The sequence below is a fragment of the Chamaea fasciata genome, unplaced genomic scaffold, assembly GCF_029207755.1.
Source record: "Chamaea fasciata isolate MVZ Bird 193981 ecotype frontalis unplaced genomic scaffold, bChaFas1.0.hap1 SCAF_1, whole genome shotgun sequence".
In the NCBI taxonomy this organism is placed as follows: Eukaryota; Metazoa; Chordata; class Aves; order Passeriformes; family Sylviidae; genus Chamaea; species Chamaea fasciata.
The window spans coordinates 65,813,198-65,835,175 of NW_027094086.1; the positions used below are offsets into that span (position 1 = coordinate 65,813,198).

The following is a 21,978-nucleotide window of genomic DNA, read 5'->3' on the forward strand; positions in this document are numbered from 1 at the left end:
CAATAGAGGAAGCCATAGAGTTCCTGAACGCTTTGATTGGCAGGGTGCAGGAAGTGAAGCAGCATGCTGTTTACTGCCCTCAACACATTGGCTGAAGGTGTTATTTTATAAATGGTTTTTAAAAATAAACATCATAAATATCTCTGACATGAGCACTAAAAACTGCAAAAAATGTGAAAGCCTTAAAGGTGTGTCTTGTTCTTACCTGTATTTTATCAGTGTAGGGAGCAGGTCTCTTTCTTCCCGGTAGTTTTTCTGCTCTCACTCATTCTGTGTGCAGTAGATACTATTTCTGTACTTGTGCTAATCCTGCATCACAGGTCTAGCAATAATGCTTCATTGTCTTCGAAATGACACATTCGATCCTACAGCGGCTTACCTGCATGGTTTTATTGTATGTATGTAAAAAAAAATTGTGAAGTTGGCATGACAGGATTTATACCCTTGAAGTCTCAGGAGTTATTCATTCAATCTTGTTTGATCCTTTGAAAATGTGACCAAAATATTTACCTCAGAAGTTGGAATAACGGATGTTAAAAACACAGGATCTGAACAACACTGAAAATGATGGTCAGTATTGTTTTTTCCATCAATAAGCTTTTCTAGAATTTAGTTACCTGTGGGTTATCTGATTTCAAGATTAAGTTTTCAGTTAAGCAGTCTTTGCTGCTGAACATACAGCTGAAAGGCTGGGATAATCCTTCGAACCCCCAGTCCCCCATGTAAAGGCTATTACTCTGTAAGGTGTATGGTTATTTTGGTCAAATAATCTCAATTACCCTGTGATGCCAGCCTGTTCTGCTTCTTCAGTCTTAACAACAAGAACTGTTGGGATGCCTGGAGCTGTGCATGTTTTAAGATTCTTTTTAAAAATCTATTTTTGCTAAATCTTTGTAGGTAAAGCACACCTTTTTCAAAAAGGGAGGGGGGAGAGGAAGAAGGGTCTCAGAAAAGTTGAAATGGAGTCCTTATCTCTAAAACTTGTCTTGGAATGAATATATATGTAATATATGTGTGTACAGGACAAATGTTTGATGTGAATATTACACCTTTTTTAAGGATAATTTAGTCACTTAGTGTTTTTACTCTGCCACTGTAAGATGGTCCCCAACAGAAATGTTGTCCCTAGTGCAGCTGCATGATTGTACATAGGCAGCAGAACTGAAATAAGGATGGGTGGCTTTTTGTGGTGCATGGCTTTTCTGCCCTAGACACTGCAGCTGCTCACACTGCTTGCAGAACCATCAGTATGATATTGGTTTAGTGGGATCTCAGCCACATGTCAGTCAGGATACAGTGTAATGCTAGTACCAAAAAGCATATTTCCTCTCCCATCCATGTCTTCTGGTCTGTCTTTGACATTCATATGTGGTCTTTCTTAATCCAGAGTTTAAAGTAACTGGATTTCCCATGAAAACTCTTTGCAATATGGATTTACCCAGAGTTGTGTTATAATAAAAAACTAAATGATGTGCAGGGAAGGCTTGCAAATCGCTTAATTACTCAATTTTATGCACTAATTAAGCATCTAACCTCTTGCAGTGGTGTAGGGATTTTTTAAAATTTTTTAACTTGCATAGATTGGATTCTCTTCTAAAAGGTGATGACTGCTGTAGATAGATATTTGATTTCTAGACATAGGAACACATCTAGTTTATGTACTTACTGGCTTTTAAAAGTGAAATAAAACTAGATTCTGATTCTGTGCCAGTTAGAAGAGGAAAGATTATTCACAATTACTTGTGGTCTGGTTTTTGTTTTTAGAATGAGCCTTTCTTCCTTGTACCTACCTTCATTGAAACTAAAATGCTTTGGAGTACATTCTAAATAAACAAATAGAGGTGTCATACTCTATGTGGTCTGCCCTGAAGGCTTATTTGGGTGGGTGAACTCCAGCATTAAGGACTATTAAATGAAGAAGTTGTATCATTATATTTTACTGTGGAAGGATGTTTTCTCTTTGCTCTGTTCTGTACTGGTTCTGGCAAATTTTGGGCTGGCAATATGCGTTATGCTTGTTTGAAGTATAACTTCAAAATGCCTATGATTTTTGCTTAAATGGACTAATTTTCTGTGAAGAATCTCTGCCTATATGATGGTTGTTATTTTTTGGGTTTTTTTTGTTGTTGTTGTTTTGTTGTTTTTTTGTTATAGTTTTTTTTTCTGGAAGACCTAAGACAATAACTAGAATGATTTAAGCCTTATTAGTGCAATTTTTGATAACATTCTTAGAATGCTTTGCTAGAACTAATGGTTATTTACAGGGCAGAAAAATAATTTTGCTGTGCTTGAAATATCATAGGTGTCAGCCACTGGAAACAAATCTAAGAAAGTCATAGCTTTAATTTTTTAATGTTGATTTTAACCTTGGCATAAAGAGTCTCTATTGTAATGATATTGCTGCCTTTCTTAAAGAGCAGTGTTTTGAAAACTTGAAGCTGCTGCTTTGGAAGCTGTGTATCTACATACATGCACCAACTTTCAGCATGGGTATTAACCTTTATTCCTGTTCTAAGGAAGGCTATGCTGCAGCAAGTCTTTTATTATTTTTATCTTAATTTGGAGGTGTTTTTATACCATAAGCTGTAAGGCTTAATTATCTAAGGCTTTCATGCTTGTTCTATATTTATGGTTTAATTGCTTTGGATCGGAATTTTTTTAGCTTTTATTTTTCCAAGTGTTGTGAAGTTTCATCATGTCGCTTCTGGCTGCCACCCTTTCTATCTAACTTACATGAAAATGTCAGGAAAATTTTGTGATGAAATAACTACAAATAAGGAGAAAATGGTGACCTGCACACACTGCTCAAAATGAAGTTTATCTTCTACTTTGGTTGTTGCTTTAGTAATGCCTGGTAATTTGTATTGTGGTCAATACCTCTTGGCATTTACCAGTGAAATAGAAGAGCTGAATTTTTTATTGATAGGGAGGCATCTAGTTTCTCATTAGGGATGTAGAAAAGATGAAACATTTTCTCTGCAGAAGGTGAAAGCAGAATCTGGTTTTCATATGTAGTGAGTTGAGCCAAATTCTTCTATTTGGAAAATCTGGCTGAATAATTTAATCGTCGTTAAGATGCACTGAGGATAGATAGAGCTCCGAGGGGTGTAACTAATTCTTAACTACATGGGCTGACGCACGCTGAGGAGCGCTTGTATCAATTGTCTTAGAGATATACATTGTTACAAAGACACCTTTACTTTGTTAAACCTCTTTCCATTTCCATGTAATTTATTTTGTATCTTTTAAGTATAGGAACAGGTAACCATAAAATGTAACTGTTATTGAAACAACACACAAGGCTTGGCCGTGTTCTTAGCACTACTGTTTTGCCCTACTTAGGGGTTGATCACTCAGACAATGAAACTGGGTTGGAGGCACTATCCTTTTGTAAATCACATTCCCAGAGATTCTCTAATATATATGATTTTTTGAGAGGCCAACGTTTTAAGTCAAGACTATAATAAAGTGAGAAAACTTAATGCAGTAGTCTCCTCCTAGAAAAAAAAACAACATGAGTGCACCCATTTACAGGAGTAAATTATCCCTATTTGCCCAAAGAAATGGAGGTAATAAATAATTTATTTAAAAAAACCCAAAACCTCAAACAATCACAACAGAACAATTAACAGTTATACACAGTGTGATTATATGTAGAAGATCCTTGAGTGTATACTCAGCGAATCTGCTCTTGATTTAATTACTTGGTAAAAGAGAAGTTAATGGTAGTTATACTGATACTGGAGTGTTAGGGTTTTGGTTTTTTTAAAAAACAACAACCTCCAAGCAGTCGGGAAGAAATCAAATGCTGGTATGGAAAAAAGTATTTTTAAAAGCCAGTCTTCAATACAAAAGATAAGGAAAACATGTTATTTTTGTTCTGCTTGACTGCAGTGTTACTGTAGGAGAAGGCATGCATAACCAAACTTGTCCAGAAATGTGTTTAATGTACTTGGAAAACATTAACTTCTTTCCATAGCTGTACTTGTATTTATTTCTCCTGTAAGCCTACTGCATGATTTCATTATGGGATAGAATTCCACATGTTTGTTTTATGCTTTGTAACTGTGAGAATAACTGTGTTTTGAGGTGGTTTTGTTTGTTTGTTTAATTAAAATATACCTCCCAACTTCCTGGATTTTTTTTTTAGGGAAAACATGCTTATTTAAGGGAAGGGGAAAAAATATTGAAGTATTGACATGCTGATAATGTTAAATTGTCTTATAGTTGTCTGGTTGGTTTTTTTTTTTTGGTTTTGTTTTGTTTTGTTTTTTGGGGGTTTTTGTTTGGTTTTTTTGGTTTTTTTTTTAATTTTGTTTTGCTTCTGAATCAGCCTCCTTCCTGAGGCTATGAACAGGAACTGAGATTTGCATGTAATGGCTGATTCTGGTTGCTCAGGGCTGAAGGGTGATTGCTGGGTCTTAATAGCCCTAGTCTTAGAGACGTGAGGCTTCTGGTCATGCTGGGGATCTCAGTGGCCCATCTGCCTTCCCCAAAAGCAGTTGCCATCACTGGTTCCTTCGTGTGCTTCTACGTGTTGCACTGGGGTCCATAAGCCGTTCCAGTAATCCTGCCCTATTTAAAACACAGCTTTAAACACAGCTCATTTATGGTTGAAATGTCATGGAGCAGATGCCAACAACTCAGCTGCTCACCTGCCTCCTATTCTCCTTCCCTTGCCCTTTAGGCTGGGGCTTCACTAAGTTATTTCCTAGCAGCCTTGCTGAGCACACCGAGGTGGGACATGAAAAGTGGTGTGGGCAGGTTCCTGCTGTGTGATACCCATAACACAGCTCCCTGAGGAACTCACTTTGCCCTTTGGTGCTCAAGGCTATGGAGGTGGGAAGTAGAAGGTGTGCCTTTCTCTGCCGGGGACTCCAGCTGGTGGCAGTTTCCTAGGGCTTGATTAGTCCCCTTGAGCTCTGGTTGACTGATAGCTGTGGCCCCCAAACACTCAGACATTTGTGCCTGGCTTGGCATTGTTCCTGCGGTCAGCTGGCTTTGTCAAGGACAGCCTCAGCTGGGGCTCTTTGCATGCTGTAAACACAAACCATGAACTCTGTGTTCCTGGTGTGATTTTACATCAAATGGTAAAAATAAAGGAATTGCAGGTTTTCATTTGTGAACCCAATGCAAACCAGTCAGCTAACAGGTTTGAATTTCTCATGGTGAGTTTCCAACTTACTGCTTCACTTGGGGCATTGGTCATGTAACCCAGCATCCAACCGGTCACCTGAAGGTATTAAACCAAAGGTAATTGAAAAACTAGCACAAGACTATAAATTTCAAACAAAGCACCTCTCATTTTATAATGAACTGCAGTATGTAAATATATGTCACTGTTAGTTCTTGGTTAGCTTAGGTTAATCAGGAGACTGGCTGGGCTTCCTACAGAGGGCCCATGGTATGAAATGAACCTGTGCTGCTATGCACAGTCACTTAAATAAAAATCATCAATTTGGTTTATTCAGGTTAACTTTTTTGCAGGTGTAAGAGTTTTCTCGTTTTTTGCTGGTGTATTTTTCTTGGTTTTTTCTGGATAGCAAACACATAAATGTTACTGGTGCTATTTTATCGTCTTCTGCATTTGAAGCTTGAACCAGTGAATAGCAAGATCCTGCTATATTGTAACACTTGAAAAAACAATGCTCTCCTGGAGAGGGATTAGGGTTAGGTATCTAAACGTCTGAAGGGTCTCCAAGTGTAGCTAAACCTGCAGCATGTTCTGCACTAGGACTTCGGGGGATGACCACTGTTTGCTCCCTCTCTCTGGGTAGATCAGGAGCAAGGTGCTGGAGACTCCTGTGATTGTTGCTCTCTGCCGAAGCCTGACAAAGTTTGAATATAATTAGGGCATACAGAAAGAGGATGGTAAAAGTGTAAGATAGGTTGGGGATTATAAGCAAAAGGGTCAAATAGCCTTTTTTCCCAGGAATGGAGAGGTCTGTGTGCTGGGACCATCAGGCATTGCAGTGCAGACCGAGCCCTGAAGGCCAGGCTGATGAAGCTTTGAATCTGGCTACCAAAACATTCTCTCTCATCTAGTGGCTGCCCACAGTGAAGCATAACCTTCCACTTACCCATCAGTGGACTAGTGGGTAGAGAGCTATTTCTGCAAATGACAAGAGCTTTTTTGCCAACTGAGGTGGAGAGTGGGGAAAAGACTTTGTAGTACAATTCATTTAGTCACTTGACTTTTTGGTGAAAGGTGAACACAGTGCTGAATAAATAGTTTAAAACTTAGCTGCTAGGTAATTAGAGAATGTGAGATTGAAGGCTTCCTCTACAATCACAGTTTGTCGTCAACTTTTTGTATACTCTTGATAATTCATTAATTGTATATTTTATTTAACAGCAACCATTCCTGAATTAGCCCATTTTCAGGGTATAAAAAAAAAATTAAAATAACATATTATGACTAACTGCGGACTGTATATCAAGAACAATTGCAAAGCAATAGGAGTGATTGGTGGTTTATATGGAAATATTGTTCATAATTGTCCTAAAGATTACCTCTTCCTTTTTATACCCTGCTTTAAAAACAAAAGAAAAAAAAAGGAGCCAGAGAGAACAAAAAGCTAAAACTCCCAAACCACCCCTTTTCTGAGGAAAAAAAAAATGCATGCTAACTAAAAAATGAGTCTTGATAGCTTAGAGTTTTGATTTTAGAAAATATACAATGGTGAACTATCAATTGGCTGACAGAAAACCCCATGGGAGTATTGTTGGAAGTGTTGAATGTTAATGTGTGTCTGACTTCTGAGCTGTCTGTGAGAAGGCAATTGTTTTAGCTGCTTCTGAGTGTAGTTTACACGTAGTTGAGTGAAGATGGATCACTGCACTGCTTTGTTGTCCTTGCAACCCCAAAAAGCCCACTTTATGCAATTTTACATATCATGCCTCTTCATGCTTTTCATGTTTCCCTTTCAAAGAGATGTGTAGTAGATGCAATGCTTTGGTGTTTTAAGTGATGTATTTTTTCTAAATTGTTCTGTTTCTGTAGCTGTGTAAAAGAAAAGCCAGCCTGTGTTTTAAAGCAGATACACAAAAAAGGGGAGATGGCAAAGTAGTACTCATATAGGTCCTGTCTAGTTTGGCCAGCAGTCTATGTAACACTCATATTATGCAAGTCCCCTTGTAGCTGTCCCCTTACAAGTGAAATATGGTTTGGTAATTGGTATGGTAATTAACCTGGAAAACTATGCTCTGCTTCGCTTGCCAACTGGCTTTAAATGCTGTGATGTTAATTGGTAAACTGATCCAGGGACGAGAGGCTTGAAATGTTTACGGGCTTGTCTGAATTTAATTCACCTCTTATTTCAATGAATGGCTTTTTTCTGTTTGATGGGATGTTCTTTTGTTTGTTTTAATTTGTAAGTAGTGGTTTTCAGAGTTTTGGTTTTCATGAAGAGTTTTTTTAAAAAAGAAAAAAGCCTAAGCAACAAAATAACTTTTTTTTTTTTTTTTTTTTTTTTTTTTTTTTTTTTTTTTTGGGTGGCATATTCTTCTTTGATATGAATTTCTGGCTTCATGAATTTATGTATGCTAGAGCTAGACTGTAAAATATTGACATGTTTTAAGCTTAGTTCTGCTTGCCTTACATATGGTGTTTGCGTTTATATTCCTGAAAAAAAGTATTACTTGATAGAACTGGATTTGCATTAACTCAAGGCTGTTTTGTCAGTTGACAGTAAACATAATTATTGTAGTGAAACTTGTCTTGTAAGTGCAGAAATATGTAGGAAATGGAAAAGGGGGTAAGGGGTTTCCTAGTTACAGATGATAAAAACTTGTCTTGACATTGCCTTCCTACTTTATAGTAGGTGCTTGGGGTTTTTTACTGATTTGAAACTAAGGCAGTGGGTCATGCATAACCTAGGTATACATTGCAGGGATTACCTGTGATTCTCTTGATAATGTTCACATTTACAGTCATGGAAACCCCTTTATATTTATGCATTTTTGTTCTGGTTTACAACGGGCTAATTTTACAACTTATTCTTTTCCACAAGAAACATTTGTTAACATGGGATGTAATGAGGTCTTCATGACGTTGTGAGTTGTGATGTTATCTGAAAAACAAACATAGAGAATTATAAGAATTGTCACTAAACATAATTTTTGTTTTATAGGTTATTCTGCAATAGTTATGAACTCCCGTTTACGAGCCTTAGGTGGGAGGATAAATAACATACGAGCATCAGAGCTACCAAAAGAGAAAACCCGGTCAGAAATCATCTGTAACGTCCACTTTTTGGATGGCTCAGTACAAAGCTTCAAAGTCAACGTGAGTTTGGAAAACTACTTTCTTTTTAAAGATATAGAAATTTGTTTGAAAGCTGCAAATGAAATATTTGAGGTATATGAGGTATAGTATCTCTTAAAGATGTTGAAGATGTAGCTTTGCCATAACAAATTGCAGAATTACTGCTCATGATGTGGGTTTAAAAAGTGTTGTCTTAATTTACTTTCAGGCCAACCAACTTCAATGTTATAAAGTCATGGCATACAGATTGTATCTGGAGAAAGGTCTTCTTTATGATATGGGAACAATGAAGAAACAGATTTGGTGATAATTATCAACTATGAATATGTAATTCATATTTAAAGTGAACTCCCAAATTGGGATGTGCTCCTCCTTCAAAGGACTGGTAAAAAGGACTCCCCCTGAAAGGAGGAGGCCTTATAAATTCCTGTAGTGATGTCAGTACATATTTTCGGAAATGCGAAGATGATGGAAATAATGAAGAAGTTGTGGAAATCAGTAGGACTGTTCTGTTCAGTCTTTTGTGCTTCAATACAGTTTCTTTATTTGGGTGTAGGGAGGGAAAGGGGATTAATGGAAATTTATAGTCTGTATTTTTAGTGTATTTTATTCTGCAATGTTTATAACCTTTAGTAATGATTTAAAGTATCAGTTCATTTTAAAATGAAAACAAGGGAAATAGCTTCACTTCTCAATCAACTTTGAATAGAATTATCTAACCATGCAGAAAAACTGTGGATAAATTTAAGTAGAATTGTGTGTAAGATTTGTGTGTTTTTCTTTATATGATACTTATTTTATCCAATTTACCTTGTTTGAGGAGAAGCATTTTGCTGAGGAAGCTCTATTGTTTAGATGTCTTAGATTACACAGTACTAATAGAACATTCAAAACTGCAGTCAAAAGTTGTATTTTCTCAAGTCTTATTACAGTTGATGCAGACTGATTTTGTTTTTGAACTTTGTCTATTGGATATTAATTGAAATATAAATTATCTGATAGGTCAAAAGGTTTATTTTCACCATAGTACATACAGAATTAGTTTAATTTTAGTAAATATTTTGCATGCTATGTGCATATATGTGTGTGTAATATTGGGGAGGGGAGTAGAAGGAGAGTATGTAAGAGAAGGAGCAACACATTAGTATACAATTTCCATTTTTTGTCTCCAGAATGCCGTAGGAATTGCTTTGTCTGTCAGTGACCTGGCATAATTGCCACCTGCCCTGCACAAGGACCTGTGCAAAATGAGGAATTCAAAATGTATAGTAGTATATTTGTTCTCTGTAAACAGATGTTTAAACAGCATTATATGTAGTGCTTGGCCTGAAGTCCAGCCCTGTACAAGTGAAATTTGCTTCCCATTTCCTCCTTTAGGCAGTGAGTGCAAAATGGGAACCATTGAGAAGGTACTGTAGACCTTAAAGCCTATGGGTACCTTGAAGGTCTTTTTAAAGACCTTTAAACCTAAAAGACCTTTAGGTACCTTCTACTACCTAAAAAAAGCTAGAGAAGGACTTTGTACAAGGGCATGTAGTGATACAACTTCCTACTGAGAGAGGGTAGATTTAGATGAGATATTAGGAAGAAGTTCTTTGCTGTGAGGGTGGTGAAGCACTGGAATGGGTTGCCCAGAGAAGCTGCAGTTGTCCCATCCTTGAAAGTGCTCAAGGCCAGGCTGGCTGGGGCTTTGAGCAACTTGGAGTACTGGAAGGTGTCCTTGGCCATGGTAGGAGAGTTGGAACTAGATAATCTTTAAGGTTCCTTCCAACCAAAACCATTCTATGATTTTTTTTTTTTTTAAATTCTGAACCCAACTGATTTCTCTCCCTACCTTCAGTGTATCCCTAGAGTACCACTGCTGGTTACCTCCTTCATCCAGGAATTGTAAGGGCCTCCTTTACTGCAGCTGTGATGCTGAACTGCATAGGGGTGATGTAGGACTCATTATTGCTCTACTTAAGACAAGCGGGGAGTATGGCTTCCCTGCTGTGTTTGGACTAAGAAAAGGAAGAGGTTTCGAAGAAGATTTATATTCCTTGAGTACTGAGCTGTCATACTGGTAATGAGGGAGGCTGCACTTTTCTGTGAGAATGGCCCTTCCTGATTATCTAACCTTGATATCAGCCTAAGAATAGGCTTTGCCACACTCTGGTAGTGTCATAAGGTTCGTTTTTCAAAAGGGTTTGAAGCCAGCTGCAGAAAATTTGTATCTAATTTCTGCTTACATTAGCAGAAAAATTCAGCTTTGTGAAGTTTTTGCCTAACTCTGTGTTTGTGTGTTTATTTTAATTGCCAGCATAATTCAGTTTTCTGTCTGTGAGCAAAGAATAACTTGGATCTGTGGTCAGTCTGGGAATCAGCGGAGCGTATACTGAAGGACGAGTTTTGCCCCGCTAGTGAAGTCTTTCTGTGTTGCTTTAGAGAAACTGTTTCTCGTATCAAGATGTTTTTCTCCACATTTAATTCATTTCTGGATGACATGCTAATTGACAGTTCCATATTTTAAAGAAGATAAATATGCATATCACATGGTATAATTATCCTGAAGATAAATCAGCAGAAAAGTATTAAATGATGTAGTAGTACATTATTCAAATGAAGGTTCTTTCTGAAGCGACTATACATAGATACAAGATACATGGATAAAAAGACCTACTGTGTCTTGTGGATACTGTAAATAAGTTTTCTAGGTTTTTTACTTTCTCTGTTTTTACAATTATTGGTGAAATATGTTGAATTTTTCTCCTCTGTCAGACTTTGGAGAACTGGACCCGAACAGGATCACCTCTTCTAAAGCATAGAGTTCAGTGTTTTCTCTTTAAAAGAACTTCAATATTATCGGTGGAAGTTAAGGTTGGGAATTCTTCAGGGTAGTTTGTGGTCTAGTTGTATCTGGTTCTGATCTGTGAAGGGTCAAAGTTTGGATAGATGTTACGCTTGGAAATAAGATCCGGCTAATATTCACATTTACATAAATATGCTTTATGTTCATTGACATGATAATATTTTTCATCAACAAATAGTAAAAAGTAAAAGTGGAAAAGCAGAATACTTGAAGTTTGGCCTTTGTCCACTTAGTATCATAAATGGGGTTGGAGGGTTCTCCCATTCTAATGACAGTAGAATAAAAAAAACTGAGCGTTGCTTTGTCATGTAGCAGCTCTCTGAACACAGAATTCTTACTGCGAAAGGATTTCTTTCTTTCAAAGTAGTAAGGAGATTATATATAAAATGACATTAAAGGGAAAAAACCTCATGGGTAAGAAGAAACTTAAGATAAATTTACTATAAGTTTAGACAAATGGATATTCCTATGTTGTAATTTCTGTTATCTTATTGACAATGTACCTATGCTCATGACTACAAAATATGGACTGGATTTAAATTTAATAGAAAGATAATTGATTAAATATTCTAAACTTGCAACACTGAGAACAACTTATATATTTTGGAATTCTGAACTAGTACTAACATCTTTAAAATTATGGTAGAACATTCATGCTATCTAAAAATACTGTATATTTCAGAGAACAGGGAGAATAGAGATAAAACTTGCTTTTCATTCTCTAGGAACAAGATCTTTATAGAGCCCACAGAGCTGATTTTCATCCAATTTTGTTACCAAATGTCATGGCACTTTTCTAGTTATACTTAGAGGTTTCTTTCTTCTTTACCATTCTGATGAATGATACTTCAGATGTTACTTTGTTTTCCCAGTGGTTCTGTCAGTAGGAAGGTGAATAAAAACCAAGTATTGTGAAACTGGACAAAGGAAAAAGGAAGGTAGATTTTGCATATGGGTATAACCAGAGGAACTTTGTATCTATTGAGAAACCTGAAGACAGTTGCATAATTCCCTTTCTGAAAAACTGTTCTTATTAATCACTTATCCCAAAGAATATTGGTATCCTGACCAGCTGTAAATAAAGTCTTAATTGCAAGAGAGCAGTGCCATTTTTCTCCTGGACTTGTTGCTTTGGCAGAGTAGTGAAGTGATTGGCTATTTTATTCAATGTTTTTATTTAAAACTGTTATACTACAATTTCAGTGAATCTGAAATTTGGATTTATGGTATCACAAAGAGTTCATCGGTATAACCTGTGGCATGTGCTGATTTTAGGTCATCATTATCAAGAAAGTTCACATGAGAGTACAGGCAGACACATTCCACTACATTGCTTACAGTCCAAAGAGTATGTTAACTATGCAAAGCTGAAATGGCCTTTCTTGTTCCACTGTTATGTGTTTCAGTACTTAGATGGAACATGTCCGAACTCCAGGCAAAGAATAGAAGGTGCATGGAGGCTGAGAGTTGGAAATGTTCTTTCGAAACCACTTTTGAGACAAAGACTTGACTGCATTTAATGATAAATGTTGAGCTTGACTTTAATTATACCCAGGCTTTTTTGAAGCCTCCCAGTAAATTCTGGATGTTTCAGTTTTATAACAAGGTTAACTCACCTCTGTCCCTAATGTCACCTCTGTTGTGTTCTAAGACTATAATGCATAGGCTTTTCACCTGGAGAAAATGTTAGCTGTCATTCTGTTATATACAGAATCTACTCATATACCATGTTTGAGTGTGTTTAATAGGTATTTATTATACTATGTATATTACATTGTTCAGTAATGCAAATTTGTCTGTAACTTTTGATATAAACATGCAGGAATTTTCTGGTTTTGCTCTACTTCTACTAATTCACCAGAAATGACAATTTGAGAAGCATCTCTCCAGTAAACTGACTTTTGAGAAAGGATAAAACTGGCAGCATCAGATCACTTCTGAATTGCATTGTCTATCTGAGTTAATGTTTTTCTCTCGTTACCTGTGTTTTTTGCTTTTAGACTAGTTGGCTTTTAGTAATAGTTTTTTCTTCTAGAAATAAAATAATGAGGCTGTAATAATTCAGAAAGTTGCAGGAATTGAAGCTCAAATTGTAAGAAATGTTCTTCCTTTCCTCCACCTCAATTAAGTTTCTTCTTCCAGTATTTCAGAAGGAATATGATTGTTAAAAAGATCACCCACAATTACTACTGATATATTTAAAATAATGAATGGAGATATAAGTCTTAGAGATTCTTTTTGATTGTGGGTGTGAGTTTTATAGTTTTAAACCATGCATAGAAAAATGCAATGATGCAGGATTTTTGTATGTCTGTCACCAAGTTTTCCTACTCAGTATTGTTTGATAATACAAGACAGTTTAATGCTACTCCGTGTCCCTGCATGTTGGAAGAACTGCTGTATGAAGTTTCAGACTGGCAACAAATATTTAGTTTTGTATTGAGACTGGTCAGTATACTTGACTTGAAAGCAGTAAGAGAATCTGAAATTCGATAATGCCTTTGAGGACAGTGAGAAAGTGATCTGCCGTGCAGCAGGCTTGTTAGTGCTAGCTCTTTGTGGGGCATGACTTCATAACAAGTGCAGAAGGAAAGAATTAGTGGAGGGGAGATTTTTCCAAAGTTAGAGGAGAAATTACTAACTTCACATATATGTTTGTTTTAAATCATTTTGTGAGGCAGAGGAAATGCAGTGGGTTAAAACTCTGTCCTTGGTTAAATATTTTGGGTGACCTTTATATAGGAAAATACTGCGCTAAGTGTATGGAATCTAGAAACGTTAAGGGATGGGCCAGGAGTCTGCTGAGGAGGTGACTGTAGATCTTGGTGAAAAGGAGATATTAGATAGTGCAAGGACATTAAAACGGGTTCATGACTGTCGGATTTCATTAATATATCCCTCTTGAAACTTTTCCAGAAATTCAAAAATATTAAGTTTGAGGCCTTTATTAACAACAAAAAGATATAGGAATATGAGGTAGCAGGTTATCTTGAACAAGGAGTAATTGCAGTGAGGGAAATCAGTAGTGTAAACCAATAGCTTTTATAAGATGAGGTAATGTTTTTTTAAGCTCAGTTTTCAGTTGCTAACAATAGAGAACAGTGGCAGTTTGCAGACTGAGCTGCTCATGTATTACTGTTCAGAAAAAGGTGAGTGCTTTCATGCACCAGGCAAGAATCTTCAGCCAGTGTCAAGGAAGTATTAAAAATGTTAGTCTTGGCATAGAGGCAACCCTCCAGGGAATGTCACATGTGGATCCTGGCCACTTGGAGACAAAAGAAGGAAGTTCCACAGGCAGGCATAGAAAGTAAAACTAGGATCTCTGCAGAAGACTGGACCTTAGGAAAGAGCCTATTCTGTTTATTCTAGATTAACAAAGTCTTCCATGCTTGAATAAGACAGTCAGGTGGGTAAATAAATTCCAGGAAGAGAAAGGACAGAGACAGCAGAAGAACAAATTAGCTGTGTGTAAAATTACTGCGGAAATTGAAAGAAAGTGGTAGCACTGTGTTCAGGCTCATGCACCTTTTAAGACCAAAGGACACAGGCTGGCTGGTTGTGAATGAGTGTTACAGGCTAAATTAGAAAAGGGTGACCTGCAGCAGCACATGAGGGGCAGTGGGTATTGTGTCTGAAGTGAGACTGGATTTGCAAAAGCTTAAGTGGTGCTTATCTGGGAGGTTATCGTTACCAGAAAGTGGGGGCAAAGCTTCTGCAGAGGACAGGGAGATACGCTTTACATTGCCCAGTCCTCTGAAATTGTCACTTTGTACCACTTACCTTCTAGAAGTTAACAACCTGAGGAACTTTACATGCATATTTACCTCTTTAGTCCAAGGTTCTAACAATTTCACCTGAAGTTTATGTAGTTCTTAGCTCAGTGAGTCTTGACCACTCCAGGTTCTAGGCAATATTTGACATTAAAAAATAATGAAGGGCTTTTTTCTCTTCACAATTGTTTAATTTACTAGAAATTGAATTTGACTAATTCAAATTGCCTAAATGTTGTAGGAACTTGTTTTGGCACAGGTAGAATGTAATAGGTGTTAATTATGACTGCTTTAAGTATTAATTTTTGGCCTATCCAACCTAAGTTGTAATTGATTTGAAGACAGATTTAAATGGAGGTGAATATGTGTGGTTGTGAGGTGGTTGATGCAAAGCTTTTACCAGTTCAGAATAAGGGTTGGTAGATGTCATGAAGGTGAAATAAATGGAAAGTCCTTTACAGGTGGAAACATGTAAACTTCTTGAAAATCTTTCTCTTCTGTAAAACTTTTGAAATTCTTAAGGTTATCTTAAGAGCTTGTGTCATTATAGCACTGCAGGCTAGTGAGGAAAATCCATCTATTTTTAAATTTCATTGTAGAAAACCAAGAGCTCAATTAGGAGTGTCTTAAATATTTGCTCTAATGATTGAAGGGTTAAGGAGAACTTGATTCTAATACCCAGTATAGCTGAGAAGTGTTCAGGTTGTTTTGCCTTCCTCCTATGGCACAGGGGAGCTAAAATAGAATGTGTTGTAAAGCACTTGACACATTGTAATATTTGAATATCCTGTGGCTATGAATTGTATTGGAATGGATGTCAACATTCAAAAGTGGTGATGTGATGTGCTTAGCCTGCCTCACTTTACACCTAGGTCTCAAAACTGTTAATTTACTAAGTAAATTGAATATTGTGCAGCGTGAGCTGTGGGGTCATTTTTAGGTATATAGACTGAAAAATAATTCAAATGTTTCTTAAAGCAATGCCAAAGTTAAAGAAACAAACATTTCCTTGAAAAACAACAAACTCCCTTATAGCTGGGAATTTTAACAAGAAGACTTGAACAATTTAAAATAACATTTTTTACTTAGCTTAGATTCCTTGACTGGGTGCTTGATCTAGGCACTGGGAAAAAAACAAAACCTGTGCTTTTAGTACCAGAGGGCAAGAACTGGAACCACATAAAAGTAATGCTGGAAATTATTTTTTTCTAGGAAATGTGGAGAGGCAGAAGAGAAGTAAATAGAGGTGTTAGGTGGGTGAGACTAGTGCTGGCTGAACAGTTGAGTTTAGGGTTGGGAGACCCATGGGCACATTGCAAAGAGAGAGCTGTGGCTGCTGAGCAAGAATGTCATAGCGAGGAGTTTGCTTGTCTTTACAGGGAAACAATGAGAAGGCTTAGGAATTCATATATGCTGGGGGAGAGGCAGGAATGCAATTGTGAGGGGATGAGGAGAGAGAAGGTGACGGCATCTGAATTGGGATTAAAGACTGGAAGCATGGAAATCGAGAAAGGAATTTAGGAGATAATGCTTTTGTGAAGAAAGGAGACCAAATGGAATAAGAAGTGTTGAAATCCAAACTAAATATTAGCAGAAGAATCCATCTTTGTGGTCTTGTCTTGCCCCATTTGTAGTGAAACCTGATATTCTTGAACACCTTCTTTCATCTGTCCCATCCCCTGTAATAACTGCTTTTGGTCATAATATAAATTTAGGTGCTGTCACAAGTGTGTGCTATAGGTGTGCAATTAGGCTTCTGAGTTGTGCAGGTGTTGTGATGACACTTCAAAGTGTCTTATCTTTCTGCTTATTAAAATCCAGCCCTGGGGAAATGAATATGGTCGGTGCTAAAGATGAGCTTACTGATGTCAGGAAATGCCCATTGTTTCAGAGGGTGGCATCTGCTGTTTCCACAGGGCCCTTTTGTGTACACATATGGATAATTTCTGATGGACAAATCTTGGTCTGCATGGTGGAGGCAATATCCCTGATGGAGCTGGACTGAGCTGCCTGACAGCTACATGGTGCCATGGCTTTGTGTGACAAGAAATGCATGGTTGCCTGGCCCTTACCTGTCACTGACAGTTCAGTTTCTAAGATGGATTTTAGACCTGTGCTGTTTCAGAAAAAAAGTGAGATTGGATCAGTGCTGTGGTTTCACTTTGCCAGAAGTCTCTGTGAAAGATGGGGAATGGGAATGTGCAGGTGGGGTGGAAGGGGGGCACAAAACATTTGTGAGATCTCAACTGTTTTCTCTGGAAGTTAAATAAGATGGGAGACTGCTGGAGAGGAAAAATTATTCTCAACAGTTGGGTATTGCATACATTGTTTTCTCCACATATGACTTTACTCCAGAAAAATGGGCACAGCTTTTCACGGGAGGCCAACAGCCTGATATGGTAACACTGAGCATTCAAGTCACAAATAAGCTGCTAGTAGTTCTGCTCTAGCAGTAGAAAATGTTGGATAATATTCCATCCTCCAAAATAAGATAGGCCAAGTGGGTGCCCTTTGCTTGAAATTTTGGTTTTCTTTTCCGATCTTTTTAAATAGGAAGAATGCTCCTATGAGATAAGGGGACTATGGAATATGTTGCCATTTAAAGCACTCAATCTCAACAGTGTTGTACCCTATTTAAAAAAAAAAAAAAATCTCTCTTCTGAACAGGACTTACTGGGCTTAAGCAAAGAATTGAATTGGCTTGTAAATATTGGCTTACATATTTATACTTATACTGAGCACAACTGGGCCCAGGCACAGTAATGTGGCTTGTACATTACGTTCTTTGTTTCAAGAGAATATTTTCAAAAAATCAAGACACTTTCTTAAGAAATCAGAATTTAATAAAACTAGAGCTGAATTTTAAAGAAATTTGTTAAAGAATAAAGTGCTTATATTTTGCAGTTCGAATAATTTTCGTCTGAGTTTTTGTTTGTTTGGTTTGGGGTTTTTTTTGAGTTGGAGTTTTTATGTGTGCATATTATTTCTGCTTTTAAGAGAGACATTTGGAAAAATCTTAAACTAATTAGGAAACTTTGTTTACTTTGATTTTCTTTTTTTCAATTAAAAAAAGCAGACTGGCCTGATTTTTGCTCTGTCCAGCAATTCTGTATATAAAAATCTGGAGCTAAGATGCCATACAGCTCTGCACTCACCAAATACCATTGCAGGCAAAACAGACTGAACTTGGGGATAATCACTGAATTTAGTACAAATAAAATCAGAGTGGGATGGGAAGTAAAATAAATCTTAAAAACACCTTCCCACCACTCATCCATCATTCTCAGGCTCTACCTTCTCCCATGCAGTGGCACAGGGAGACAGGGAATGGGGATTTTGGTCAGTTTGCCACAGGTTGTTTCCCCTGCTGCTCAGGGAGAGAAGTCCTTTCCCTGCATCAGCATGGGGGTCCTCCCTCCCGAGACATTTCTCCACAAATTTCTGCAATGGGCTTCCTACAGGCCACAGTTCTTCACAAATTGCTGCAATATGAATCACTCTTCCCCGAGGTACAGCCCTTCAGGGTCACAGGTTCTACCAGCAAACTGCTCCATGTGTCTGCAGGTCCCTGCCACCTGTTCCACCACTGGCTTCTCATTGATTCACAACCTCCTTTCAAGGATCCATCTGCTCTGGCATGCGATCCTCCCCAGGATGCAGGTGGATCTCTGTGTCTCTTGTGGCACTCCAGGGGCTGCAGGGACAGAGCTGCTTCACCATGGTCTGTAGGGGAATTTCTGCTCTGGTTCCTCCCTGGTACCAAAATCTATCCGCAGAAACCCAATATAGCAAGCTATCTATTACTTATTAGCACATTTAGGATTGCAGTCTTTTTGAGGAGGTTTTGTGTTTTTCTTTCCTTGTTTGGTGGGTTTTTTTAATATAATTGGTTCACAGTGTTCTTTGGCAGAAGTTGCTTAATCTGTTCTCTACAATACCATGGCATGGAGATTCTTTTTTTTTATTTGGGGGAAATTAGACCAGCCTTAGACTTCTGATCTCTGCTGCCTGTTTCATACTGTGTTGCACCAGTTCTTCTGTGATTCCTGTCACAGGGGACATCTAGGCAGAAAATGGGGTGGCTGAATGGCAGCTGATCATGTGGACGCTGAGGGGCAGGTGAGAGTGCAGGCTGAAGTATGGCATCTTATGGCAGGATCACAGAATCCCTCCCCCGTTTTTTTTCCCATCTTAGTGCATACTTACTTTGCCTTTTATTAGCTGATGTGGAAGCACAGCGTTCTGCTTTGTGGTGACAGCAGGGGCCAGAGCAGCCCCTCGTGTCTGCAAGCCATCCCTGCAGGCTGCCACTCCTGAGAAGGTCATTGCTCCCACTGTGGGCAAGGGAGGAGTGACCTTCTTACAATTAATTTGCTGCACCCACATCAAGGGCTGGAATTAGTGTCTGTTCATGTTGGGAAATTTCATGTGCCTGAGGTATTTTGGGAAGAAACCCAAACCTTTATCAGAAAAAAGTTCTTATTGCTGAAAAGCTTTGAACTGATGAATTAGCAGCTTTTTTTATTCATGAGTTACATTAAGAAAAAAACCAACCCAAATTAATTTCAATTAATTGTATCTTAAAATGTGTAAGTGTTGCAGGGTTTCACTTCTAAACTTTTCTTACTTTCAGAAACAAGACACTGGACAGATTTTGTTGGATATGACCTATAACCAGCTGGGTGTGACAGAGAAAGAATATTTTGGTTTACAGCAAAATGAGACTTCAGTAGATTCACCTGTAAGTATAGTAAATAATAAATGTGTGTGCATGTACATGTGTGTATAGGTATATACACATGTATGTATGCACACATATTCATGCACACACATGCACATAAAGAAACAGTATTTATTTGTAAATATTTTTAATCCATCTAATAGTTTTTCATTTCACAGCGATGGCTTGAACCAAGCAAACCTATTAGAAAACAGTTAAAAGGTAAGACTTGTTTTTACTATCTTAATCGTAACTTTGTAGTTCTGTTTCCCTATGTTCTTATAACTAGAACAAATGCATGTATTCCAGATGGTAGTTTTTCTTCAAGAGTGACTCTTGTGTCTGCTAACCTTTTCAGCAGATCCTTGTACTTCTTACTCCTACTTGAGTGGAAATAAGACCTGGTAAATCATTAACCCTGATGCTATAATAGCAGCTGAACCTGGTTTCTGAGCAGTGTTAGACATGCTTAGATGGCCAAGAAAGCTGCAGTCTTATTGTGGTGCCAGTGAATTCCTCCTGAGAGGGAAGCAAAGGAAGGGGGGTTTTGATTGAGGGAGGCGTTGCCAGTTTCATGTATACGTTCTGGCAATTTCTTGTCTCACATACAATAAGAACCCCCAAATTTATGCATTTTTATTAAAAAACAGCTAACCAAAAAACCAACACCACACACCTCCAGGTGCATTTGTTGTTCTAGTATGTCTTGTTTTATACAGCTTTGGGTAACAGAATGCTTACCAAGAAGGACAGGCCAGCATAAGCCTGGCCAGAGAGCAGCTTAGGAAGCCTGAGTGGCACTGTCCCAGTTTCTGCTGTGACACTCGAGCTTTGTTTTTCAGCACTCTCATTTCTATCTTGTGCTACAGATCATGCATCTTTATTACACAAAAGTAGCATGTTGGACTTCTGTAATTTAATGTATTTATATGTAAGATAGAACTGAGCATTATGCCATCTGAGACACCTTAAAAATATTTAGTTCTTTTCTCTCTTCTGATACTTAGGGAGCAAAGGAAGCTCAATAATGCCTTTTATGCGAAGTAGCATATGCAAAGTAGCATATGCAAACTACTTTAAATGAAAGCATTACTACATTTGAGAGTATTTTCTTCTCAAAGTTGGTGTTGGGCCATGGGGAGATAATCCTCATAGTTTCTTTTAGTTTCATGAAAAAAAAAGACATGAGATTTCTATGTGGTTGTTCATGAAATTTTTCTGTAAATATAGAAGTGAAAATAATAGGCTCTTTCCAGTTTAAACCAAAGATTGATTTGCTCTTCTAAAATATTGCAGGAGGTTTTCCCTGCATGCTTCATTTTCGTGTAAGGTTTTTCATACCTGATCCTAACACACTTCAGCAAGAACAAACCAGGTAACTTCTGTTTGATGTTTGCTTCCATGAACTAAGAATATGTCTTGCCCATGTCTGCAGCCTGGGCAAATTATGCTTTATTACATAGATTACATAGATAATTTTGTATATCTCTTGGTGTTGAATGCATTTGGAATGGAGAGCTTGATGCCATACTCATGATGAGTAGTTTCTGATATACACAGCTTACAACTCCAAGATACAGCTGGAGTGTAAATTAGTACAAAGATGTAGGTGTTAAAAGTACCTTTACTTGCATCTTTAATTTTTTTTATTTGAGTCTGCATGCCCTAGGTCTGTCTATCTTAGAAGTTTTGTATGAACACTGAGTCAGTTTTGAACACATGTAGAAGATTTAATACTGAGGGTGTGGGAGGGTGGGGTTTATTTTTGGGGGTGAAGAACAGGTAACAGTTCTTATTTTCTAGTTTGCCCATTACTTGTAACATGCAAAGATGTATAATGCTTCAGTTTACAGTAGACTTCTAAATTTTTCTTTTTTAACCTGTCTCTTGAGTTTTTGGGGTGGTGGGGCGCATGAATTATAAGCAATTTTCAATTAATTTGTCACAAGATTTTAATTGAATACTTGTTTTGTTCAGTGCCTATAATTTGGAGTTTCAAATTTGAAGGTACACATTAATCTGGCCCTTAATCTGGCATTTCTTAGCACTTTCATTGCTTATTTATTTCAGTGACTTGGGAATATAAATAGTACAACATGTGAAATTATATTTCTTGTAGAAAAATTAGCTTTTGACCTGTTTTGGTATTTGTTCTATTATTCGAAGATCTTCTCTTTAAGGTTATTCACATGCCCACTCTTCAGTATCACTATAAACTAATATTGTCAAACACACTAATAAGAGGAAGACTGAACTGCTTTTGGAGAATTGTTTAAGAGTTTTTTTGTCAGCATATGCTGCTAGAGAAATGTCTCATTCTTCACTGAGTAGCTGTGGGAAAGACTCTCAGTCAACCTTGATTGAGATTTGGGGT

The 21,978-nt window shown here is 37.5% G+C and overlaps 1 protein-coding gene across 1 annotated transcript in view; it reads left to right on the top strand.

Moving 5' to 3' along the window:
* PTPN3 (protein tyrosine phosphatase non-receptor type 3) overlaps window positions 1–21,978 on the top strand; it is a 127,513-nt gene that overhangs the window by 21,154 nt on the left and 84,381 nt on the right. Inside the window, exons 2-5 of the mRNA XM_066185292.1 lie at window positions 8,133–8,287; window positions 19,518–19,625; window positions 19,784–19,826; window positions 20,901–20,979. Coding sequence (XP_066041389.1) covers window positions 8,150–8,287; window positions 19,518–19,625; window positions 19,784–19,826; window positions 20,901–20,979 — 368 coding nt within the window. The 5' untranslated portion in view covers window positions 8,133–8,149. The remainder of the gene's footprint in view (window positions 1–8,132; window positions 8,288–19,517; window positions 19,626–19,783; window positions 19,827–20,900; window positions 20,980–21,978) is intronic.